At 43.7% G+C, this 27367-nt stretch overlaps 3 protein-coding genes across 15 annotated transcripts in view; 1 reads left to right on the plus strand and 2 right to left on the minus strand.

Moving 5' to 3' along the window:
- The window catches only part of LOC138757300 (uncharacterized), a 40407-nt gene extending 18420 nt beyond the window's left edge, over positions 1-21987 (minus strand). Inside the window, exon 1 of the mRNA XM_069924382.1 lies at positions 20885-21987. The gene's annotated coding sequence lies outside the window, so the exon portion shown is untranslated. The remainder of the gene's footprint in view (positions 1-20884) is intronic.
- Positions 7627-11953, minus strand: LOC138757302 (uncharacterized). The gene is made up of 2 exons (XM_069924399.1): positions 10778-11953; positions 7627-10645 (listed from the first exon to the last, which is right to left on the minus strand). Exons 1-2 carry the CDS (start codon positions 11890-11892, stop codon positions 10528-10530), a joined length of 1233 nt encoding a protein of 410 aa, XP_069780500.1. The 5' UTR covers positions 11893-11953; the 3' UTR covers positions 7627-10527.
- The window catches only part of ddx4 (DEAD (Asp-Glu-Ala-Asp) box polypeptide 4), a 124077-nt gene continuing 117568 nt past the window's right edge, over positions 20859-27367 (plus strand). For 3 of the 13 annotated variants that reach the window (XM_069924383.1, XM_069924395.1, XM_069924397.1), the window contains exons 1-3: positions 20879-21385; positions 26050-26144; positions 26234-26285. In XM_069924383.1, the coding sequence (XP_069780484.1) occupies positions 26079-26144; positions 26234-26285 (118 nt within the window). In that variant the 5' untranslated portion in view covers positions 20879-21385; positions 26050-26078. The other 10 variants (XM_069924385.1, XM_069924384.1, XM_069924389.1 and 7 more) reach the window with 10 other exon arrangements.

Consider the following 27367-nt stretch of genomic DNA (forward strand, 5'->3'; position numbering starts at 1 on the left):
ATGAGAAATAAAATATTCAATAAGTAATATTTCTCTATAGAGGATTTGTCAAATGTTGCTAGTGTGCTGTTGAATAGTAAAATCTGAGGGCTATTGAGAATGTGGGAGAATAACATGATTCCTGAAACAATCAAATGGGTGACTGATTGTGGGCATGAACTCTAGCAGGGTTATTTGCCATGCCCTTTTTCCATTGGTACAGATATCCTTTGATTTACACACTTTTCAAGTTTTATGCCTAATGAGCTTGTATCCAGGTGCAGGACCATTTTAAACCAGGAATATATTTATCACTGTGACATGAAACTATTGGAAGATCGTTTTATCCTGAGATTAAAGTTCATAATACTTACTCAGGCCTGTGTGCGGGAGGGCGGGGTTTGCGGGCGATCGGGTTGGACAACGACAGTGCGGGGGCATCGGCTCTCGCTGCAGGGCGGCATCTCGTCGGATCAGCGGCCCCGTCACCGTGAGTCGCGGGTCGGCCTGCGGCAACGGTCCTGGCGAGGTCAGGCCCCCCCTGAGTTTCTGCTGGAACCCCCTTTGACCTGCTGAGTTTCTCCCGGATCCTCCTTTGACCTGCTGAGTTTCTCCTAGACCCCCTTTGACCTGCTGAGTTTCTCCCTTCTGGTGTTTTAACAAGAACCACAGACTTTTGCTCATACATTGATATGGGGGATCAAGGGCCAAACATTTTCAGGTACCTCTCTGCTGGATAAAGGATATGATTTAACCCGCTGAGTTTCTCCAGTGTTGGGTTTTCACGAGGTAGAGTCAAAGGGCCGAAGGGCCTGTTTCTAATCTGTAATGTTCTACGGACCCTACTCTTCTTTCCGTGCCGGTTTCCCAGGACCTTTCCAGGGCAGTCTCCGCGCTCAGGACCGCGCTGCGATCCTGGTCAGCGGTGGAGGAGCAGGTGAGCGCGGCTAATCCCGATCCAGCCCAAGCCACTCCTGAGATTGGCGTGGGGTTCCACCCTACCTGACCAGCCTCGCTCTCCACGTGTACTCCGGGCACCCGCCGCTGGTCCGGTGGGAAGGCACAGGGCGGCCGGCGGCCCCATCGCCTGGCGGGGAGCCCCAATCTTCCCTCTGGCGTCCCGACTCCATCTGCAGCTCCAAGAAAAGCTGTGCCACTGGGGTTATGGGTGCTGGGAAGCGGCCTTGGCTTCCCTTGACACCGGCCAGGCCGCGCTGCGGTGGGGGGGTGGGTGGAGGGACACAACAGCGTGTTTATAAAATCACCCACCACTACTTTTCAAGGACCAGGATTTTTCTCTCTCTCTCTCACCCTGGGACACAGTGGTTACTGTGCATGCGCTATACTGGCGCGGCGGCCAGTGGGCCACCTCTAATACATTTTTGATATGATCTTGCGGGCCAAATATAATTATATCGCGGGCCAAATTTGGCTGACATGTGTGACTTAGAGCATTGGAAAGACTTACCATTAACACTAATAGGAAGGATAAACTGTATTAAAATGAACATTTTCCCAAGGATACAATACCTATTTCAGGCATTGCCAATACACTTGACGGAGAAATTCTTCAAGGAATTAAAGAAAATAATAAGGAAATTTTTATGGAAAGGGGGGAAACCGAGGATAGCACTAGATAAATTAACAGAATGGTATAAACAAGGAGGCTTAAAACTGCCAAACTTTAAAAATTATTATAGAGCTGCACAATTAAGATACCTATTAGATTTTTATCAAACAAGGGAAAAGCCAGACTGGACTAGATTAGAACTAGATAAAATAGGGGAGAAGATACCTGAATATATATTATATAAATGGGATGAAAAATTGGTACAACGTAGGAATTCTCCAGTATTACATAATCTGCTCAATATTTGGAAGAAGATTCATGTAGAAAGGAATAAAACAAATTACCAATTACCAAAACTAATACTGACGCAAAATCAGCTAATCCCTTTTACAATAGATAACCTTTCCTTTAGAGAATGGGAGAAAAAAGGATCAAAAGAATAGAAAATTGATTTTCAGGAAATAAATGATTATCCTTTGAACAAATGAAGGATAAATATAATATAACTCACGATACAGTATTGGCATACTACCAACTGAAATCCTACTTGAAGGACAAATTGGGAAGCAGTCTGAGGTTACCAGAGGGAAGTAATTTTGAATATGTGATTACAGACACAATGATAATCAAAAAATTTATAACAAATATGTATATTAAACTGCAAGAAAAGGAGAATGAGGGAATAAATGGTAAAACTAAACCAAAATGGGAACAAAAATTTAAACATAAAGATAAAGAAGGAAACATGGGAAAAGTTATGCTCTGGAACTATGAGAAATACAATAAACACGAGGTTACATATGATACAATATAACTGGATACACAGGCTATACATTACACCTCAAAAGTTAAATAAATGGGACCCAACAGTATATGACAGATGTTTTCGCTGTAAAAAGGAAATGGGAACAACAATTCATGCAATTTGGACATGTGAGAAAGTGAAAAAATTTTGGGAAGATCTAAACCAGATATTAAATAAAATCACAAAAAGCAATATACCAAAGAACCCAGAGATCTTCCTCCTAAGTAACATAAAAAAACAAAGAATTTGGACTTGATTTGGATGGTGCACAAAAAAGATTTGTTAGGATAGCCCTAGCTGTACCAAAAAAATGTATTATGTCAGCCTGGAAATTAGAAGATAACTTGAGAATACAACAATGGTATATAGAAATGAATAAATGTATTCCATTAGAAAAAATAACATATAATTTAAGAAATAATATTACAATATTTGAATAAATATGGGAGCCATATATGAAACACAATAGAGAAAACCTACCGGGGACATCTACCACCTAAAATGACAGAAGGAGAAGGAAATGAAAAGAAATGACTCAGTGGAATTTCTTGTTTATTTTTATTGAGTGACAACATTGTTTGGCGGGTTTAAGGTATCTTAGATTCTGAACTTTAAATGAATGGAGGGGAGGTAGGGAGGGTGGGATGGGAAGAGGGAGGGGGCAGAAAACGACACTGTATATATTTGAAAAGAAAAATGTATGTATCTTCATCAATGTGGTTCATAGTGTGAAAAATTAAAAAAAATTAAACAGGAAACTTTATACCGGAGGGAGTTAGATTCACTAGTCAACAATTAAAGGTATCAGGGGTAAAAGGAGAAGAGTTTTCTGTACCTATTTTGGGAGCCCATTATGATCGGAACAGATCATGAGGAAGTGATGTGGCAATTATTATACATTCAGGATATTGGGAGTAATCTCCTGGGTTACAACTGGGGTTAGAAAAGAGGGTAAAATATTTGGGACATTTAATAAGTAAGGGAAAAAGGAAAATGAGTCCCGAAAGGATTAAGGGGATATTGGAACTGGTTCTCCCAAAAACAAAGAAGGAACTAAGGAAGTTCCTGGAACTGATGGGTTATTGTCCACTGTGGATAGATTCATATGCACAAAAGACTAGAAACTTCTAGGATATTTCAAGAAACAATGCAAAAGTTAGAAATAAGATGGGATTTTCATACCCCATGGCATCCTCCTTCCTCAGGATGGGTAGAATAAATGAATCAGACATTGTCCAAATTGGTGCTAGAAACAAAGTTACTCTGGACTAAATGCCTGCCAATAGCACTACTGCGAATCCAAATAGCATCTCAAAGGAATGTCGGATTGTCCCCTTATGAGATGCTATTCAGACTGCCATTTTTGGGAAGAGAAGGGGAACTGCCTACTGTAGAAGTCACTGACAAATTTCGAAGGAACTATGTTTTGGCACTCGCTTCTTCATTTGTTCTTAGGAAAAAGAGTCTGTTGGCCCAGACACCTCCACTTGAATTTGCCATTCACAATATACAACCAAGTGATTGGGTTCTGGTTAAGACATGGAAGGACGCCAAGCTTCATCCATGTTTTTAACCCTCCTGACCACTGAGACAGTGATAAGAACTGCAGAAAAAGGTGGACACATCACACCAGAGTGAAAGGACCGGTGAGGACCCCTGCTGAGCTGCCAACATTGCACATACATCCAACCGAAAACCCGCTCAAGATCCAGTTGAAAAGACATTGATGGTCATCAGAACAGGACTTGGAATAGTACGTTAAATATCTATATACGACCCTCCTCCTTCGGTAGAAAGAAACATGAGATGGTGGTGGATATGCTGAATAGAGTTGGTAAGTGGAAACCAGCGTTGGGCTGATGGGATTCATACCCCAGTAAGGAGAGGATTGGAATCCATCGTCAAGCCCTCAGGGCCAGTAAAGTTCACCATTCCCATTCCCAAGAGTTCAAAACCGCAGGTGATACGTCTTGATGCTTGTAGTTTAATAAAATGTGGAAGGATCCAGAGTCAGAGATGATATAGCGTTCAGGAGAAATATATGTGTCTTAATAGATACTGCCCCTATTGGAGTGATGTATGGTGGACTACCCAGAAAATACTACTCGAAAGAGGTAAATGGGGAAAATTTGGAATGGGGATAAACACCAGTGGAAAGGACCTGTTGGCCTGTTGTTTTAGAATAATTGTAGAAGGATCAAAGACTAATCCAACTGATAGTACCTTCACAATAATGCCCATGGCGAAACCCTATACTTCACCCAATGATCCGAAAATAGTACAGGTAGAGGACTTTAAACGGATTATTGAGACAGGATATGGGGATGCAAATGCATGGGTAGAATGGGTAAAATATATGGTGAAGAGCTTAAATGAGCAATTGCTATGCATGTGCTTCTGGACGTCCGATAGCACAGGTGGTTCCACCTCCATTAGGGTGGGGTAAAGACAGACAAGAAATGGTGCATGATGGCTTTGTATCAGGATAGAGAGGCCTGGGGTAACCAGTCCTGTAAATCACTGTCCTTGCTGTTCCCTCCTCTGAAGAGGAAGGAAGTCTGGATTCTGCCAGCATTCTGGGCTGTGTCAGGGAATCACACAGCCTGCATTTTAAGACAAGGAAGACAGTTCACCAAGGACCTAGGAAAGCTACAACTATGGACAAAGATACAAGACATGACAGAGGAGAGGGGAGGGAACCACTCAGCCTTGAATGTACCTCAAGCAGATCTATGGTGGTTCTGTGGAGGCAGAATTCTTAGACCAATTCTTCCTCCCAATTGGAAAAGCACCTGTGCAATCATTCAATTGGCCATACCCTTCACCTTGGCATTTGAACGGGAGAAGGTAATAGGAATAAAGAAAAGTAAGAAGGAGTTCCTTGGGATGTTTTTCAATAACCAAATTTATATTGATTCAGTTGGGGTGCTAAGGGGAGAACCTAATGAATTTTAGGCACACAATCAGATAGCAGCAGGGTTTGAAGTAGTTTAATCAAAGATACATGGTAAAAAGAAAAAGGATGGATTGTGAAAAATGGCGAAGATGATTAAACTACCACTGCTCTGCGAAGGGTGATGGAATGCAAAATATGTAGATTAGAGCTTGAAAATAGACAGCACTAACTAGTGGGCCCCTTTCTTATCAGAAACCTCAAGGATGAAGGAATCTGGTTCGGACTGGCACAGTGACCTAGGGTACCCCATATTCACCATTGCGCTTGCTTAATAAAGTCATGAATATTAACTTAGATGCCCCTAAGGATGTGACTGCCTAATTTTTTTTATTTTTCACATTGTGAACCATATCAATTAAAATACATACAAACATTTCCCTCTTAAATATACACAGTGGCATTTTCTCCCCTTTTTTCTCCCCGACCTTCCCTCCCCCCTCCCACCTCCAAAACCAATAAACCTTTAACATATACCATACAATAAAACCATTAAACAATGTCACCACACAATGAAAAATAAACAAGAAAAATGTGTCATCTACTTTTACACACTGGATCAAATCATTTTGTCTTATCATTTTAGGGGGTGGAGGTCCAAGGCAAGCTCTCTCTGTTATATTCCATGTATGGTTCCCAAATTTCTTCAAATAATATGACTTTATTTTTTAAATTATGTTATTTTTTCCAATGGAATACATTTATTCATTTCCATGTACCCTTGCTGTATTCTCAGGCTCTCTTCCGATTTCCAAGTTGACATTATACATTTTTTTGCTATAGCTAAGGCTATCATAATAAATCTTTTTTGCACTTCATCCAGTTTGAGGTCTAATTCCTTACTTCTTATATTACTTAGAAGAAAGATCTCTGGATTTTTTGGTATGTTGTTTTTTGTGATTTTATTTAATACCTGATTTAGATCTTCTCAAAACTTTTCCACTTTCTCACATGCCCAAATTCCATGTACTGTTGTTCCCATTTCCTTCTTACAGTGAAAACATCTATCTGATAATGTTGGATCCCATTTTTTTTTAACTTTTGGGGCGTGATATATAACCTGTGTAACCAATTATGCTGTATCATGCGTAACCTTCTGTTTATTATATTCTTCATAGTTCCAGAATATAACTTTTCCCATGTTTCATTTTTTATCTTTATGTTTAAATCCTTTTCCCACTTTTGTTTGGGTTTATAGATTATTTCATCATTATCCTTCTCTTGCAGCTTGATGTACATGTTTGTTATAAATCTTTTTATTATCATTGTGTCTGTAATCACATATTCAAATCTGCTTCCTTCTGGTAATCTCAGTCAGTTTCCCAATTTATCCTTTAAGTAGGCTTTCAGTTGATGGTATGCAAACATTGTACCATGAATTATTCCATATTTGTACTTCAATTGCTCAAATATTAATAAATTATTTCCCAAAAAACAATTTTCTATTCTTTTAATTTCTTTTCTCTCCCATTCTCTAAAGGAAATGTTATCTATTTGTAAAAAGGATTAACTGATTTTGCATCAATAATAATTTTGGTATTTGGTAATTTGTTTTTTTTTCATTTCTAAGTGAATCTTCTTTCACATATTGAGTAAATGATGCAATACTGGTGAGTTTTTATATCGTACCAGCTTTTCATCCCACTTATAAAGTATATGTTCCGGTACCTTCTCCCCTATTTTATCTAGCTCTATCTTAGTCCAATCTGGTTTTTCCCTTGTCTGATAAAAATCTGACAAATACCTTAATTGTGCTGCTCTGTAATAATTTTTAAAGTTTGGTAAATGCAAACCACCTTGGTTGTACCTCTCTGTTAATTTATCTAACACTATCCTCGGTCTTCCCCCTTTCCATAAAAATTTCTTTATTATTCTGTTTAGTTCATTAAAGAATTTCTCTGTTAAGGGAATTGATAATGATTGAAATAAGTATTGTATCCTTGGGAAGACATTCATTTTAATTCAATTTACCCTCCCTATCAATGTTAGTGGTAATTGTTTTGAATGTTCTAAATATTCCTGCAATTTTTTTATTAGTGACTGATAATTTAATTTGTACAAGTGTCTTAAATTATTATCTAACTAATACCTAGGTATCGGATTGCTTGTGTTTGTCATTTAAATGGTGATTCTTTTTTAAATTCTGTATAATCCGCATTACTCATTGGCATCACTTCACTTTTATTTGTGTTGTTCTTGTACCCTGATATTCCTCCATACTCCTTCAATTTCTTATGTAGTTCTTTTATTTGTATTTCTGGTTCTGTTAAGTATGCTATGATGTCATCTGCAAATAAACTGATTTTATACTTCTTCTCCTTTATTTTTAACCCTTTTATTTTATTTTCTGTTGTTATCAGTTCTGCCGATGTTGCTAGAGTGAACCGTGAGGGAGATAATGGACATCCCTGCCTAGTTGACCTACTTAATTTAAATTGGTTCGATACATATCCATTTACTGTTACTTTCACCAATAGTCCATTATGATTTAATGGACTATATATCATTATAATGATTTAATCCACGTGCAGTGGATAACCAAAGTGAAAAATAAATTGAGAATATGGGATTGACTCCTTCTCTTGATGGCAGGTAAGAACCTGGCCAGCAGGTGCAAGTGTTCCAAGTATTGCTGAATGTGGCCAGGGTATTAACATCACAAAAATGCTGGAGACTCTCAGCAGCCTGCATTTTCCCTTTTAGATTGCCCATGTAATGGCAAATTTCGTTGATTGTGCCGTTAACACGCCTGCAGTCTAAAAACCATAATTGATTTATTGTTTTTTTCCTTCAGTATTCTGTAAAAACTATAACAGTCAATTGTTGGTATGCCAAGTTACTGGAGCATTTAGGGTGGCCCCATTTAAATGTTTTGTTGAACTCCCAATTGGCTCACAACTCCAGGAGACAATCAACGCATTTGCAGCTCAGGGGTATCCAATGTGTGCTGGTGCCATTAATGGTACACATATTCCCATTAGAACCCCCAGAGATGACCTGATTGCCTACTACAATAGGAAAGGATGGCACTCAATTGTTTTGCAGGCAGTTGCAGATCACAACTACTGGTAAGAATCATGTCCTGAGTTTGTGCTTTGTAAATATTTTGTGAATCATGTCTTTCTAAAGATTTTTGGTTGTTCTAGTTTCATAAATGTGTATGTGGAGTGGCCTGGTGTCACCCATGACACTCAAATTTTATCCAACTCCCCCTCTACAGAAAGGCTGAGGAACAAGAAGGTTACCTCTTCCCACATGAAGTAAGTTAATGTACCCCACTGTTCTGTCATTTACCTGTCATTCTCAGAAGGTGCTTAAGCCGCTGATACATATTCATTGTTATGCCCACAGAAATTTAAACGAAAACCTAGCTTACCCTCTCAGAAACAGGTTGATGAAGGGGTTCACTAGCTACAATGCACACGATCAACATCAACACAGCGACAACCAAAATTTGAACTCTGCAAGGATTGTGGTAGAAAATGCATTTGGACATCTCAAAGGTAATTGGAGGTGCCTTGCCAAGCGAGTTGATATTTGTACCACTTTCATATCAGATGTTGTTCTGCACAATATATGTAAGATCAATAAGGAACCCTTCTCGCCCGAGTGGTACTTCTATCATGTGATCTCCCTGAGGAGCCCAAGCGGGTTCCCTATCAGGGTGGACAGGCACATAGTTCCTAAGAGATACGAGAAATGATCATGTCTATTCTGTAAGAAATGAATGTAGGTAATGATTGCCCATAGTGCCTGTATCATGCACAAATGTAAAAGATATTTTGGTAAACTTGCTTCTTGAATTCCTGCCGCTAAGTTAGAATTTAAACGTTCCATGCCTCAGTTGATGTATCTGGTACACTTGCACAAGGATAGTTGGAACACTTGCATCTTGTACTCTTGTTTTCCTGTAGGAACTTAAATATGCATGACTGCTTTCAATAGATGTACCTGATGCAGATCTGTGAATTAAAATTAAAATGTTGTTGTCATTACCTCATGTAACTTTCTGTGCAGGCTTTTCAGCTTGGTAATCACCTGGGCCTTGTGTAATGGATTATAAATATTTGGGAGAATTTTGGTAAGAGTTAGAATAGGTTACATACATACACACATTTTTAAAACATATCTTATTTGAAAGACTGAAGAATTCATATTTAATAACATTGCAGGATCTCTGAAGAATGTGATGCACATTTCACAAGTAGGTGCTAATTGAAATGACCATTGTTTTGGTGGAGACAAACTGGCTACAAGTACCTTTCTGCAAAGTGTTCACAGAAAGTTCACTCCTGGACTTTGTTTATCTAAGACAACATCTTGTCTAAGGAGAAGAACTGTTGTTTGCTGAAGAAGGTGGGGGTTTTGTTGCAAGTGAGTCACATGGGCTTCCTGGTAGTTGGAAGTGGCAGTTGGAGAGAGAGAGATAAGACAAGTTGAACAAGCTCTCTCAGTTAGAGTGTGAGACACTGAAAAGAGACTGAACAGTCACGGCTGAAACAAGCCAGGAAGAGCTGGTTGAAACTGATGAAAAGTTCCAGAACAGTGCATGGCTGGAAGTGCTATCTGTCTGATGTTTCTCTTGGAATAAGAGGAAAGGAACTCTGTGGTAGCTTGAAGAAAGAAATTACCATCTGGAAAACCCTGATGGGGCAAGTTTAATCAGCGAGACATTGAGGTGTCTAATGTTGGTACCACAGATGTGGAAATCCTGGAACAACAAATCTCTCTCTGCAAACCCTACAAGAACCTTCATGAGTGGTAAACATTTATCTTTCAAGCACCAAAGCCTGGTGAACTTTATACATGTTACATTCTGTGCACAGTGTAAGAATTGCCTGCATCCAGAGAATTTGGAAGGAGAAGTGAGATTGATCTGTGAACCAAAGAATTTTTCTTAAATTTACACATTACATACACGTGCGCTTAGAATTAGAAGGGGGTTAATTTGGGTTAGTTAAGTATAGAGATAAGTTAAAGTTTGATTCTATTTTCATATTTAAAGTTGTTTTAAAAACTACTTGTCTTGCTGAATGTATATTGCTGCTGGGTTTTGGGGTCCTTGGGGCTCGTAACATCTTTCACAAGTAAACCCCTTTTCCTTCAGTTTTAAAACCACATAATCTAAAGTTTGCCCATCCTTCGACGTGCCACTTATGTGGCGGTGGATTTTGTCCTCCGATTGCCTGCAGTTGTGTTCGGATTTCAGACATTCAATAATCATTTTAGGGGTCCAGGAGGTAAAATATTGGAAGGAATGAGTCCCTCATTTCTGTTCCGATCCTTTTGCACAGGTTGCATTCTGGAATTTTGGGAATAATTTTCTGGAATGCAGTGGCTGTGTAAAAAACATAAAAGAGACAGTAATGATTTTTAGACTGCAATGTCGGGAAAAATCGCTGAAAAAAATTAACATAATTACTGCCCGTGTGGTTGTTCACACTGGGCACCTTTTATAGACTGCAAATACCTGAGTGCAACAGTCCCAGTGATTGGATATGCATGGAGTGAATGACGACAAAAAATTTTTCTGGTGTGGAAGTGCACATTTCTCGTGGCGGTAGTGGTGATGGCGGCAGCAGTGGTCATTGAAGTCGGGGCTTGGGCCTGGGTGATCATTGCTCCGTGTGGGAGGTCCAAGCAGGCCAACGTCATCACAGCGAGGAATGGCTGTAGTTTCCGCGTACGGCGCCTGTTCCGTGACGTCAGGTGCTGCCGCACAGTGGAGCCCTCGCTCTCATTGGACGAGAGCACTGAAGAAGAGATATTTGAATGGGAGGGTGACGGTTGGGCCTCACATGAGGCGCTGTGTTTGACTGCGCCCATTTTGGAGCGACAGACTACAGCAAAGTGGCCATTTTTAAGGCTCTTCTGGCACTTGGCTTTACTCACTGGACACTGGGACCTGCTGTGCTTATCCCTCCCACAGAAGTAGTACGTCGGGGTCGCATCAGTCAGTGTAGTGGTGGCAGACAGGCCATCAGTGGGCCATGGGGTGGTAGGGTTGAGGGAGGGCATCCTACTCACTTCATAGCGTGGGGTCCAGCTCTGAGAGTAAGTGTCCATACTTAAGACTGCATCCTCCATTGTCTCTGAGATCCGGATCATGTCCTCTAGGTTTTCTCCCCCATGCTCTAGCAAGTGCTGCCTCACCTCATTCGATCGGACCTCGGCCACGTAAGCATCCCGAATAAGATCGTCGGTGGTCTCAGGAGCAGTTCTGTCTGAGCAGGCACAGGCTCTGCCCAGTGCCCTTAGTGCTTGGCTATAAGCTCTACAGGACTCACCGGGCAGTTGCTTCTGGGTCGCTAGTTTGTACAGGGCGTAGACCCTGTTTACCGGTTGCTCGAGTCCTTTCAATACCTTCATGGTTACGGCGTAAGTGGCTGTGTCCTGAATGCTCTCATAGACTCTCGGGGACACCATAGACATCAATACTAGTAGTCGATGGTCGTCCTCCTCCACAGCAGGGTCAGAGAGTTGTAGGTAAGCTTTGAAACACCTCACCCAGTGCTTAAAGTCATTTGAAGTTGTAGCCGATTGCGGGTCGATGTTGAGGCGTTTCAGTTGCACCATTCGCTCCATCCCTTGAAAACTTTCTAGTTAATACAATTGTAGTGCACATCGAAAGAATCAAAGGCTTGTTGATCCAAACCAAGGCTTTTATTAACTAGAAGTCGACCAGTCCAGAATGATCTGGGTCTGGCTAGGAGCAACCCTTTAAGACCTGCCAGTAGGCGTGGCTCCGCTCTCAGCTAATCACAACCATCCTATATCACAATATATACATATACACATTGGTGATAGAATCCGTGCTATCACACAGACCCAATAGGGATTTTTAGACTGCAGGTATGTAACATCACAATCGAGGAATTTTGCTGCAACGCGGGCAATCTAAAAAGGAATGGGCTGGAATTCGGAGTCAATTCCTGAACTGCGATTTATCCTGCAAGACCGCTAAAACTTTTTGGAGGAAGCCTACAGTGTAAATCGTACCAGCGTGGCAGCAGCTACTAACTCTGAAACACACCACAGGACGCTCAGGGGTTTCAGTTGAACTGGTTTATTCAAACTTCGCACACGCCCTTTAAGGGTGGAGCACGCTCTGCCGCTGCGCTGGCGGTGACGTCATCACGTCCACCCGAGGTGTGCACTGTGACCTAAGCCACGAGACACTGAGGTCCCCTAACGGCGCCATCTTCCTGCGGCTGTCCCGCCGGCGCAGCGATACAAGCAGGGCCATTTGGCCGTGAGAAATGTGTGCTGCCACACAATTCCCCCCCCCCCCCCCCCCCAGAACCAGCTTACACATCTTGCCACTTGGGTGGCCGACCCTGCTATTTAGGTCAGAACATCAGTACTGGCTGGCTGAGGTCCAAGTGTGCCACTTTGAGCCTATCAACCATGAATATCTCCTCCCTGCTCCCAATGTCCAAAGTGAATGTCTTGCCTGAATGTTTCAAGTTCCTTGGGGATGCAAGCCAGGCAGATGCTGTGGTGGGTCGGTGCTGGGGGTGCAAGTGAGGTGAGTTTGTCCTGCAAGTCTGCCAGCAGGTCCGATTCTCGGTCACGGAACCAGTGCTTGGGCTGAAGAACTCCCTGGGTATGACAGGGGTGTGCCGTAGATCAGCTCCACGGTTGATACCTGTAGGTCTTACTTCGGGGCCATTCTGAGGCCGAGCAGGACCAGGGTAATTCGTCTGTCCAGTTGAGGTCAGTGAGGCGTGCCATGAGAGCCGACAAGGTGTCAGTGGAAGCACTCTACGAGACCTTTGACCTGGGGATGGTACATGGTGGAGCTTAATCCCCAGGAGGTTCGCCAGCTGCGACCAGGGAGCGGATGTAAACTGGGCACCCCGTCACTCGTCATGTGTACTGGAACACTGAACCTAGCAATCCAGTGGATGGGCAGAGTTCTGTCACAGAACTCGGTGGAAGTGTCTTTAAGTGGGATGGCTTCTGGCCACCTCATCACCCGATTGACCATGGTCAACAAGTAGCGGGCGTCCACGGACGCCGGTAGGGGGCCCAAGATGTCGATGTGGATGTGCTCGAACCTCTTGGTTGGGGAGTCGGACTGTTGCACTGGAGCCTCAACATGGCACTGGACCTTAGAGGCCTGGCACTGTGTGCAGATACTTGCCATCTGGGCCATTTGCTTCTTGAGGCCGTGCCACACAAAACATTCTGTCACCACGTGCACCGAGGTCTTGTCCGAGGATGAGCTAAGTCGTGGGCCATGCTGAAAGCCTGCGGCCTCCATTGCGGCGGGACTACCAGGCGCAGTGAGCTGTTAGAGACTTCGCAGAGTAGCGTGTCAAGGCTGTTTGGCAGTTTAAAGTCCTTGAGGTGGAGGCCGTGATGGCGGAAGGCCTGTGTTTCCTTGTCCCCTTTCTTTGCCTGTGCTAGCTGGGCGTAATCCAGGCCGGGGTACAGGTGGACGTCTGAGTGCATCTACGACAACATTGTCCTTACTCGCTCGGTGGTGAATTCTGAGACGTATGACAGATGTCGCTGCTGGCATGCTGACCAGGGAATCTTTGGTTATGGCGAGAGCCTGGGTGAGCGGTTTGTGGTGGGTGAATACCGTGAACGGCCTGCCCTCCAGGAAATACCGGAAGTACCTGATGGAAAGGTACAGGGCCAGGAGCTCCATGTTGCAGGCACTGTATTTAAGTTCAGGAGGGCAGAGGTACTTGCTGAAGAATGCAAGTGGGTGCCACTGGCCATTGACCGATTGCGCCAGGACACCCCCGATGGCCAAAGTGTCCACTGAGAGTGTGGTGTGGGCATCGGGCTGCGGTGGGTCAGTAGGGTGGTGCTCGCCAGGGTGTCTTTTGTTGTGGTGAAGGCATTCTCAGCCACTTCTGTCCACTCCAGGGTCTTGCTTTTGGTGACAATTAGCATAAACGATGGCCGCATGAAACAGTGGTAGAAATTGACCATCCCGGTGAAATCTTGCAGACCCTTGAAGGTGTTGGGCTTTGGGAACTGGCGAATGGCTGCGACCTTTTCAGGTGATGGGGCGGCCCCATCCGCAGAGATGGTATGGCCCAGAAATTGCAGAGACTCCATGCCGAACTGGCATTTGGCCACGTTGACGGTAAATGGTAAACTCTGCCAGGCGAGCAAATAGTGCGCGGAGGTGGATTTTGTGTTCCTTGTTGTCCCGACTGGTGATAAAAATGTCATCGAGGTAGATAAACATGAAATCCAGGTCTCTGCCCATTGCATCCATTAGCCATTGAAATGTCTGGGCCATGTTTTTAAGGCTAAAGGGCATCCGCAGAAACTCAAATAGGCCAAAGGGGGTGACGATGGTGGTTTTGCCAATATCTTTGGGGTGCACTTTGATTTGATGATACCCCCGTACCAGATCGACCTTCGAGAAAACATGGACGCCATGCAGGTTGGCCGTGAAATCTTATATGTTCGGGATGGGGTATCGGTCTGGCATGGTTGCGTCGTTCAGGTGGTGGTAGTCTCTGCATGGGCGCCAGGCCCCAGAGGCCTTTTGGACCATGTGGAGGGGGGGGGAGGCCAAGGGCTATCCGACCTGCGGATGATCCCCAGCTCCTGTAGCCAGGAGAATTCCTCTTTTGCCAGTTGTAGCTTCTTGGGGGGCAACCATCTGGCTTTGGCGTGGAGAGGGTTCCCTGGGTCGAGATGTGGCGGATGCTGTGCTGCAGCATGGCGGAAGTGAACTGAGGCCACTGGATGGTGGGGAATTCGTTAAGTATACGAGTATACTTGTCCATGGGGGCATTGATGGAAGCTATTCCCGGGTCACACGTGTTTGTGGAATCAAGGCGGATGATTTGTAAAGTGCGGGCATGCACCAACTGTTTGCCTTTTATGTCTACTAACAGGCTGTAGACCCGGAGGAAGTCAGCTCCTGGCCAGTACGAATTTCCAGCTAACTTATCCCTGCCGATCTGAATCTGGGCACTGCGTGTGCCGTAAGTCTTGATCGTGGATCAATTGCCTGCCCGTAGCGTGGGGCCTCGTGCTCAGGGGCGGGTCTTGAGGGCAGTTGGGGGAAGCACACTCAGCTCTGCTCCAAAGTCCACCAGGAAACATCGGCCACTGGTCTGATCGGTCATATGCAGGAGGCTGTTAGTGTGGCCAGCCATCAACGGCAGTTGGCCGGGTCATTTCCCTGAAACGAACAGGGCTGTCCGCTCTTGCGAGCTTGGGGCCCCCGGCGTTGATGGTAGAAGCACCAGGTGAAGTGGGGATTTTCCAGTTTGTGCTTGGAGGGCCCCCACATTTGGCTGGGTCCAGGGCAAGTGACTTGGCTGAGGGCAGCCTCGTTTCCTCGCTTTGTCTGCTAGAGCACATCCGCGTGGGCTGCGACTCTACATGGATCTGAGAAATCCTCATTTTCCAGCAGGAATTGGATGTCTTCAGGCATCTGCTCAAACATCAGGCAGAGTCTGTGGCCCTCTGCCAGTGCGAGCATCTCATTCATGAGGGCAGATAGGGTTCTGTCACCCAGACCATCCAGGTGTAAGAGCCTGGCGGCGTGCTGCCGATGGGAGATGCTGAAGGTCCCAAGGAGGAGGCTTTTGAGAGTAAGGTATTTGCCTTCCTCCGGTGGGTTGTGGATCAGGTCATCCACCCTGGCTGATTGAGCGCGCTCTTGACGTGGTAAAACATCGTGGCGTCTGAGGTGAAACTGCGCCTCCGCCTGCCCAAAGTGCATGGGCGATACGTCTAGAAGGGGGGCAGTTTTACTATGATCACATTGACAGCTGCTGAATCCATGTCGGGAGGCCAGAAAATCGTCTGGACTCGCTGGGGTCACCAATGTTACGGCAGCTACTAACTGAAACACACCACAGGATGCTGAGGGGTTTCAGTTGAACTGGTATATTCAAACTTCGCACACACCCTTTAAGGGTGGCGTGTGCTCTACCCGAGGCGCATGCTGTAGAAATTAAACCGATACAAAATTTTTCAATTAGCTCTATTTTGGGAGCTGCTCTCCCTTTTACTCTTACTAAATTATATAAACAAATTGATAATCCAATGGCTAAACATACACTACGTATATGGTTTCAATTCCGGAGATTTTTTGGCCTAAGTCATTTTATCTTGGAAATTCCTATTGTACTAAATTTCCTTTTTCATCCCTCTCTAATTGATCAAGCTTATTTACTCTGGAAAGTTAAAGGTATAACATGCTTTTCGGATTTATTCTTGGATAACTCTTTCATGTCATTTGAACAATTATCCATGAAATATGATTTACCTCGATCTCATTTCTTTCGATATTTGCAGATTAGGAGTTTCTTAGTTTCGACTTTACCCTCTTTTCCCAATCGGGAGACTACGACTGTTTTAGAGGATATACTATATTCAAAATTCCCTCCAAAAGGTGTGATATCTAAATTATATAATATAATTACAAAAATAAATTCTGGGACTTTTGAAAAGTTTAAAAATGATTGGGAAAGAGAAACAAGGTGCACAGACTGCTGGACGAGGGGATTATTGAACCCAGCTCAAGTCCCTGGAGGGCCCAGGTGGTGGTGGTTAAAAACGGAGAAAAGCCGCAGATGGTGGTTGACTACAGCCAGACAGTCAACCGCTTCACCCTTCTGGATGTGTACCCCCTCCCACGGATCACGGATGTGGTTAATCAGATCACCCAATACCCTGTGTTCTCCACCATTGACAAGTTCCAGCCTATCACCAGCTCCTGATCTGCTGAGAAGACTGACTTTTTACGGCCTTTGAAGCGAATGGGCAGCTGTATCAATTCCTCAGAGTACCCTTTGGGGTCACGAATGGCATCGTGGTTTTCCAGCGGGAAATGGACCGGATGGTAGACTAGAACGGGCTAACAGCTACTTTCCCGTATCAGGACAATGTCACCATCTGCGGCCAAGATACGCAGGACCATGATGCCAACCTCGAGAAATTTTTTCAGACTGCGATTCGGCTGAACTTAACCTACAATTTCGACAAATGTGTCTTCCGGACCACTCGGCTTGCAATTCTAGGTTGTGTGGTGGAGAACGGGGTGGTAATGCCAGACCATGACCGCATGCATCCCCTCATGGACTTGCCCCCCCCCACACCCAAAAGGCACTCAGACCCGCTATAACCCACGTGGTAATGGGCAGGTTGAAAGAGAGAATGCCACCGTCTGGGTTTCTTTTCGTACTATGCCCAATGGGTTCAACACTATGCCAACAAGGTACGGCCACTTAACAAGACCACCTCCTTGTCCCTGTCAACCGAAGCCAGAGCACCTTCGACCGCATCAAATCGGACATCGTCGCTGCCACGCTGCACGCCATCGACGAGTCCATTCCGTTCCAAGTAGAGAGTGATGCATCCGATTTTACACTGGCAGCCACTTTGAACCAGGCCGGCCGGCCGGTAGCCTTCTTCTCCAGGACCCTCCAGGGTCCTGAGAGCCGACACTCCTCTGTCGAGAAGGAGGCCCAGGCCATAGTCAAAACAGTACGTCGTTGGAGACACTACCTCGCTGGCAGGGGCTTTACGCTGCTGACCGACCAATGCACGGTCTCTTTCTGGTTTAGCAATACCCAGCGAGGTAAGATCAAGAACGACAAGATTGCTAGGTGGAGAATCGAACTCTCCACCTTCAATTATAACATACTGTATCAGCCAGGTAAACTCAACGACCCTCCAGATGCATTCTCCAGGGGGACGTGCCAACATACAACTGGACAGGCTGCAGAGACTCCATGAGGAGTTCTGTCATACAGGGGTCACTAGGTTCGCGCACTTTGTTAAGACTTGCAACCTGCCCTACACGGTCGAGGAGATTCGCTCCATGACCCGAGCCTGTCCGGTGTGCACTGAGTGCAAGCCCCACTTCTTCCGTCCGGAGAATACCCACGTCATCAAAGCCACCCAACCCTTTGAATGTCTAACCGTGGACTTCAAGGGGCCCCTACCATCGACCAACTGTAACACCTGCATTCTTACGGTGATCGACAAGTATTCTCGCTTCCCGTTCGCTGTGCCTTGCTCAGACATGACCGCCTCCTCAGTCATAGAGATCCTGCACAGCATCTTTGCCATCTTTGGGTACCCCAGTTACATCCACAGTGACCGGGGGTCCTCGTTTATGAGCACGGAGCTGAAGCAGTACCTTCTGGAACATGGTATTGCTTTGAGCAGGACCACCAGCTATAACCCACGAGGTAATGGGCAGGTTGAAAGAGAGAATGCCATTGTTGTCTGGAAAGCAGTTACGCTTGCCCTCCGGTCTAAAGGCCTCCCTACCACTTGCTGGCAGGACGTGCTCACTAGCGCCCTACACTCCATCCAGTCCCTCCTATGCACCGCGACCAATGCCGCCCCCCATGAAAAGATGTTCTCTTTCCCGAGGAAATCGAATCGTGAATAACCACGCAGGCGTGGCTCACGGTCCCCGGGCCTGTCCTCCTGCGATGCCATGTCCGGTACTCAAAGAACAACCCTTTGGTTGACCTAGTGATGCTGCTCCATGCGAACCCGCATTATGCATACATTGAGTACCCAGACAGGCGGGAGGACACAGTCTCGGTAAGGGACCTAGCCCAAGCCGGATCGGACCCAGCAGTGCTCCCAACCCAGCCTCCTGCAACTCCTTCTCCCCTAGGTCACATGCTCGAACAGAGGGATCAGCACCACCCCACCAACTCAGGCCAGCATGTCAACAACGCCGTTGGGGAATTGAGCAAAGCGGTGGCTGCATCCAACGAGCCTGCCAGTGACACGACTCCAGAGACCCCAATCCCAGCACCACAGCAGTCACGCCGGATGATCAGGCCCCTAACCTCCCCCCCCACACTTTTTCTTTTTACAGCCCTCCATTCACCCCAGGGTCAGTTCTCAAAGAAGGGGTGAATGTGATAGTACGGATTCTATCACCAATGTGTATATGTATATATTGTGGTATAGGATGGTTGTGATTGGCTGAGAGCGTAGCCACGCCTACTGGCAGATCTTAAAGGGTTGCTCCTAGCCAGACCCAGATCATTCTGGACTGGTCGACCTACATGTGATACACCCCAGTCTTCTAGTTAATAAAAGCCTTGGTTTGGATCAACAAGCCTTTGATTCTTTCGACGTGCACTACAGTTTGGAAAAAGCATTTTTCATCAGCATCTAATCTCAAGAATCTGCATCCATATGAAGCTTCAAAGTATTATCACATTCCAAACTGACGCTATTTTGTCCAACAATCACTATTTATATACACTTTGCATATACCAAAGAGAAATCAAATATCCTGACATTGGGCCAAAGCTTCACTGTTGCTGAGGATGACTCTGGGCTTAGAGGCATATTCAGACAGGTTGCAGATGCTGCTTAATCTGTCTTCTGGATATGGGTTCAAGCAGAAGATGTTGATGTCATCCATGTGCAGGGAGACTTTGATTTGACTGCCTCCATTGACTGGCCTCGTCATTTGTCTCGTGTCCACGTCCTTCCTGATTGATTCAGAAAAAACGATCAATGCAACAAGAAATTGACAGACCTCTCTGACTCCAATATTGATGGGAATGCCTTTATTTCCTTCCTACATATTTACTTTGACAGTGCTACTTAAGCTAATTTAGAACAACAGCCAATTCCTGACTCCCTCTTCAAAGCTCATTTTGGAGAGCCTGTTCTTTCTTGTATTGCACTGACCAAGCGCATGTCCATGTGTTCTGCATGCAGCCAATGGTATTTCTGAACAATGCGAGGCTGAAAATAATTCTGACAGAGTTGGAAATTTGGCTGGTGGAATGAGTAAGTTACATCCCAGTGGATCACCTGTGCCAGAACAGACTTGACTCCATGGCAATAAACTTGGACAGGATTTTTCCCAGGTTCTGATTTCCTCTCACATCCCTTTTACTTACAGGGTGATGATTTCCTTCTGACTGCTCCAGCTAGAAGCATAGCATTAGACACTTCAAGCAGGTCTGGGCCTCTCCATTCCCAAGAGCTGAGAACAATTTGTAAAGATCGCATTGTATAGCGGTTACCTGGAAATCTGATCCCCATCTATATATGACTTGTTAGAAAGTGGAAATACAGTAAAATCTCATTAGAACGTGGTAGTTCGGGTTCCAAGATTTCTTACTGTGTTACAGCCAAGTCATGGAACAGATGAAGGGGTGGCCGCTGCGGGACGTCTCTATAGAGTAGAAATAGAAGTCTAGGTTTTACATTGAGAGCAATGGCAAAGTCAGACTCAGTAGTCTTAAAAAATTCTTTCTTCCTTGCAGTTTTCTTCATCCTGTCTTGTCCGACGATAATTTCATCTTCCTCTAGTACTTCATCAGAGTACATCATTCAAACATTGCTTTCCTTTGATTGAAGTTTTTAATAAAACAATCCAGTTTCTTTCGTCAAAAGCAACCAACACGTATAACCAAAATGATCCAATATGTGGGCTTCCCTTCTATCACAATCATTCCAGAAAATTAAAGAGTTTTGATCACCTCCTTTGAGCTTAATCATGTCAAGTATGACGTCAAGCAATGTTTCCTTAGATACATGCGAGCAACAAGGCTTGACTGCCCCTTTATGACAATGCTAAATTGGTCGGGCTTACCTCTCCTGTTGTTTTGCCTTTAAGACAACACTGCATCATAGATTTCTCCATCAGTTGGAAGGCGTAAACTGGTACTTCAAATCAGTAAATTGTTCTTTAGGAAGATCTTCGTTAATATTTTAACTCTTGAGGACAAGGTGAAGCTGGGAGATGTCATTATTAACCCGAGGTTTTTTGTTTTCATTGTTATGGGTTTGTCTATCGCGGAAGTAACCGAGTCCAAGTTGGTTTTATCCCTCGGGCTCTTGAAATGTATCGTAGCGAAGAGACGGGTTGACTTTGTCGTAACCCAGAAGGGAGCCACCTAGTGTTAATAATGTGCATGTTCCCTAACCTGGAATTAAACATTCAATGAAACGGGCGATTAGTTGGCAAAGAAGAGTCTTATTCTTTCAGGCTAATGTTGCGGTGAAGTCCTCGTGCCTTTTGCCTCGAGCGTCCGGAGAGTGGAGGACCGAGCGGAAATGGCGCGCGTGCTTTCTTCTCCAGCCTATGGTTGAGGTGAGAATGTGTTACATTGCTCTTGTTGCGATTGGCTGTTCAGAAAAGAAGATTGTGATTTCAAGTCGTGTTGCAACGGTGGAAGACACGCAGGTAGGGCTGTTGTCGCCTGGGGTCATCTTGCAAACACTGAAATCTTGTCTTTGTTCTCATTTAAGGATTTTTTTGGCCCTCTTTCAGTTTGTGGCCGCGTTGGATTGTTTTCAGCGGATTCTTTTTCCGTGGGTGAAAAGTTAAGTAGGTGACGTAACATTTTTAATTGGGCCGATTAAACTTTTAAAACAGCAAGCGTTTAAAAATTTCGACGTGTCGGCAGTTTCTCCCTTTAATGATGGATGCAAAGTTTCAAGCTCGTTTGGTAAAATGTGGACGGAGGTTGGGGAACTCGAGCAAATGAAGAGGCACCTCTTTAATCTGCTGTTGTCTTCGTTCTCTTCCTCGCCTCCCTCCCCTTGTTTAAAACCAGGACGAGAGTTTTGCACACGACAAATCATTTCCCTTGAACGTGACTGAACTGGTGTGGCAGTTGGAGGAGGGGAAATCACCCTGGAACCGGGTCAGGTGTCACCACGGGGCCACGCGCCGGTGCACGGAGCCTGGGCGGCGCGAGCCCGTGTCACATGCGCTGCAGGGCAGGCCACGTGAGAGGTGAAAAGGCGCCAAACGGGCGGAGGGGCAGGGTAGGTGTCGGTCAGTCCCCGCTTACGGTCGCTCGGGTTGTGGTGGCCCAACTCCAGGAGCACTGGTGTGAGGCTGTACACCGAGTCCGGGCAATTTGGTTCGAGTGATCCGGTATTCAATGTCAGAAGCCTTGACGGGATGAAGTAAGACTGGGCGTTAGTGTGGATTCGGCTGGTCAAGGCCCCGGTTGAGGGATTAAAACGATGGATGAAATTTTGGAAGTTGCCTGAAAGGAAATTAATTCTAAATCCATTGAAGTCTTCAATAATGTGAAGCATTTGTTCCAATGGGTGTATGGTGAGAAACGGCGAGTTTTCTACTCACTGGAGGGAGGCATTTACTATATGGACCTGACCACCTAGGCTGCAAGGGCTTGTCGGCCCATTTTAGCCCCTGTCTTGGTGAACCTTGTCTGTTCCGTACACTGATAAAAGGAGAACATTTGGATGGTTCACAGCGTTTGTTTTTTTTTTGGGGGGGGGGGAAAGGAATTTCCAAATGCCTGTCAGGCTTTGCGAATCTTAATAGTGTATCTAGAATGCTTACTGCAGTTTGACCAAGGTGTTTCTGTTAACCATGTGTTACCAAATTGTTTTGAGTATTATGGAAACGAAGGCGAGCCTTTGATTTCAATTCTGACCATCTCTAACCTGTGTTTGATGAAAAGTTTGGGGAAGAATCACACTGAGAGCCAGCTGTGTCTTGTTTTTGTGGCCATTATTGGTTTTGGTGGGTTATGGCTTGTGGTCTATTTTCCCCTCCCCTTGATGGGTCAGGCTTTTTGCTCCTACCTTGACGAAGGGCTCAGTCAGTTATGATTGGGACTATATTGGCAATCATTTACTGCAGTTGTAAAGAACCCTGGTGAGATTCCACCCAGGATATTGTGTGCAGTATTAGTTTCCTTGCCAAAAATGTAACTCCTTGGGAAAGGAGAGGATGGACATTTTGATATATGGAGTTGAGGCTGATTGGACTTGATTCAAGTTTAAAAGAATCCAGATGATCTTGATGAAATGGGAAAAATCTGTTTGTTAGGGTAGTTGCAGGAATGTTTTCCCTCTTGCTGCCAAGAACCAGGGATCTGTCTCAAAGTACAGGATAGGTCATGCATTACCTCAGAGCACCAGGTGCTGTGAGAAGTGCTGGACCAAGTGGTGACTGTCTGCCTTAAGGTAGACAAAGAACTTAAATGCATGTTAAATTTAAATGTATTATGTGACTATAATGGAACTTTTTTTGACCTCTAATGGCATCACTATTATTTCATTTGGTGAAAATGAGGTGATAAGTGCAATTTTTTGAAATGGAGGAAGAACTGCAAATGCTGGAATCTGTGGAACCCCAAAAACTTGAAGAACTTGATGGATAAAGCAGCATTTGTGGAGGCAAAGGGATAGTTAATGTGGTTGCTTGAGACACTACATCAGGATTAAGTGAAGGGAAGATGGCCAGTGTATAGCAATGAGATGAAAGCTGATGATGGGTGTAACCATATAAGAGAGAGATGATAAACAGATGAAAAGTTTTTTTTTCCCTTGACATGATCAGGATTTGAATGGGCTTGAGTAAATGACAGCATGTGAGGGATTTGGAAGGATATGATTTGGTAAAACAGCTTTTGCTGTGAACAGCATGCAACTTGAGGAATGTGGATTCAATATAAACTGTAAAACCTATAAAAGGTAAGAAAAGACACAGTTCACATGAGAATAGTGTTCAATGTGATGGACCACAGTGAAAACTACAGGAATGCCAATGAGAGCCATGCTGTTCCCAGTTGAAATGGATTTGGAATCAAAGTTTTAACATTTGTAGGGGAAAGCAGAATTGAACACCCAATTATTTGAATAAGTATGTACAATGAGCAAAAGAATGGGAGTGTGTTTTGTCTATTTCAGGCAATTGTTGGAAGAAACAAAAGTGGTAACTTCTGTGTGTCTTTTGAAGTTACCTGAAATCTGACAGAAAAAGCCTTTGGTAAAATTGAAGGTAACATCCAAACCATAATGGCCTGGATGTTGAGTTTCTTTTTGGCTACAGTCACATGGTTATAATCAACTGGCAGGTATGATGCAGAAAAGAACAGCAAAACAAATACTGGGGTGAAACGACTGAAGCATGAGGAAAGATTGGAGAGCCTGAATTTCTATATTTAAAAAAAAATTGGGTATGGATTCAAATTTGGATATGGGCAAATACTGGGTATAATTTCAATTATTGAGTATAGTGAAGTGCTGCAAGTTTTTATTTAATTGAATAACCACCAAACAGGCCAGATCCTCCTTTAATGGAGGATTCCAAATGTCTATTATACATGGGAGCAGTAATAGGCTATTCACCCCATTAAGTTTGCCCTGCTATTTAATCATGAGCTGATTAATTTTCCCACTCTTCCCTTCTCCCCATAATGTTTGATGCCCTGTCTAATCAAGAACCTAGCAATCTCTGGCTTTAATATACCTAATAGCTTGGCCTCAACTGCCTGTGGCAACAAATTCCACAGATTTACCACCCTCTAGCTAGAAATTCCTCTGCATCTCTGTTCTAAGTGGATGCCATTCAATCCTGAAGTTGTGTTCTCTTGTCCTGGTCTCTCTAACCGTGGGATACCACCATCCTTGTACATCTACTCTGTCCAAAGCTTTCAATATTCAAAATGTTTCAATGAGAATCCCCCATGAATTATTTGTTCAGCAGGCTTGCTCAGAAACCTTTTAGGTGATTAGTTAGAAGATAGTTTTTAAAAAATAAAACTGTAAAGGCAGCAGAATATGTAGAAAGAATGAACAATAAGTAATGGTGTTTCTTAGCTCAGCAAGGGTCTCAACATGATATTTGATATATCACAACTATGTGGTGAATGTATTGGATTTTACAATTCACTCAACAACTTTGCTTTGTATCCAGCTCCAAAAGAAGGTGCTAAGTGCTAGACTCCTACAAAGCCCTCTGCCATGTGGATATCATTAAAATGCATTTGACTTTTGGAGTGGCCATCTACATCCAGTGGAAGGCACTTCATTTCCCAAAATTCAGCAACATTATCTCCATCTCTGCAAGTCAAACAGTGTACTTTGTCCAGCAAGGATAAAGATACAAACCAAAATTTTAGGCTTGAGCAAAATGTTTGGGTGTCTGCCTACATTTTGGTTGATAAGGGCTCAAGCTTGAAATGGTTGTGTCTTAGGTGTATAAAGCATGCTCTTTGACCTACTGAATTTCTCCAGCATTGATTTTACTTCAATCAGTGTAATTTGACTGTTACTTGCTTTTAAACAATAGTAGCCTAATTAGGATAAATAACCTGAACCAATGAATTGTGTAGTGTTTCAGTGGTTGCAATGGCTTGCAGTGATTATCTTTCTTTTGTCGCAAGTCATTCTATTTTCTCAGAAGTTCAGGTTTAATTTGCAAGGGTGACTTTGCTCAAGAGTTATTCCACCATTAACAGGTCATGTTTGTAGTGTGGTGGATTAATCTCCACTTGCTTGGATGACAAGCCTGAATAGCACTCAAAATGCACTGTTCTTTGTTTTACAAAGTAACCTGTTTCGCAGTTATTTCAGGTTCTACCGCATTCTGATGGGAAGCTCCAGTGTTTTGAGACCAGGAGCTCCAAAATATTAGACACTTAACAGGATTGAGGATGTGGGAGAGGCCATTTGTCAGAGGGACTAAACAGTTTCAGAACAATGTTCACCAACTATTTTGAGTTAATTGGGAAGGTTAATAAATATTGCTCTTGCTAATGATGTGCATTATATTTGAGTGACAAGGCTAATTTTTAGTCAGTGCATGATGGGTAGTTTCAAATTCTTGCATTTTGTGGAGCCCATTTTTGCAATGGGCTTTTGTTGTAACCGTAGATTATAGGTGAACAAGTTGAAATGGATTTGGTTTATTACAACTAAAAATTGGTACTGTTTACTTCAATTTAGGTATTGAAGTTTAATGATTCTCATTTAAATATTTGGTTAAAGGTTTTGTTTGGACAAGTAGATTTCTCAATATGACAGAAGATTGGGATGAAGAACTGAGAACACAACCTGTTACCATTATCCCGTCCTTCAATGTGGTAGGTATCCCATTGCTTTTAAATACAGGTTTTTCCATTGGTTTTAGATTCAAATTTAGATATTAACAGATGTATTTTGTTCAATTTAGACAGGCCAAATGAATGATGATATCAATGGAAATGGATCTTCAGATGTGAAAGGTAATAACCTATAGTTAATGAAACATTTTGTTGGTTTGTTTTTTTGGACTTTTTTTAAAAAAGGTCCTTTATCACAAGTTTTTTGTCAAAATGTATGTTAAAATATTTGGTTAAAGGTTTTGTTATTGGTCTCAATGTTGCGGGAAAAGTTAATCACCCAAACTTGAAATGAGAAGTTCCATAAGTCAATGCAAATGTTTTCAGACTCGCTAAGATTGGTTTGTTTGACTTTTTTTCCCTTTGCACTAATATTCTTGCACTATTTGTGTTCCCCAGTTGTAATTTTTCATTGTTTGTATACTAGAGTTCAAGAATCTGAATCATGAATGTGCCATTACACTCCCAGTCTGTTCCACTGTTCAACAAGATTGCAGATGATCTGATCTTGGTCTCTGCTCCATTTTCAAGTTTGTTCCCCATAAACATTTGGTTCTTTTGGACCAAAAATTCCAACAAGTAAAAAAAACCCAGAGGCAAGATATAGGAAAGTGTGTGGCTCATCTTGCACCTAGTAGACTTCTGCATCGTTGGTCCTGAGGTACCAGTTAAAGTTTAAGCAATGGCCCAAATTTAGAATTGAATTTAGCCTCACCATTGTTGATCATGAAGCCACCCATTTGTTATAAAAACCCACTTATGGTAGCAGCAAATTACACCACAAACCTCATGTTTGAACTTCTGTTTTGATTTTCGTGCAGCGGATTGTAATTTTAAATCATTCTCCATTTGAAGCTCTGAAAATAATTTGATTCTGTTGCTTTAGTTTTGAAATTTGTGATCTCTTGCTGTTGTTCCTCATTGTAAATTAACTTCCTGATTGTGCCTTTTCTTTCCATTGCTTGTAAATTGTATATGATTCTGTAAGGTGCTGCATGAAAAATGTGCTGCACTACTGGCTGTGTACAGTTCCTCGTGGCTATATCCATTTAACTTCTGCCACTATTAACTCAGCCCTCACCTGCATCTCCTCCATTTCCTGTTCATCCTCACCTACCACCCCACCAGCCTCTGCATCCAACCCATCATCTGCTGGAATTTCCAGCACTTAATACAGGATCCCACCACCAGATACATTTTTCCTT

This window comes from Narcine bancroftii, chromosome 3, assembly GCF_036971445.1.
Source record: "Narcine bancroftii isolate sNarBan1 chromosome 3, sNarBan1.hap1, whole genome shotgun sequence".
NCBI lineage: Eukaryota > Metazoa > Chordata > Chondrichthyes > Torpediniformes > Narcinidae > Narcine > Narcine bancroftii.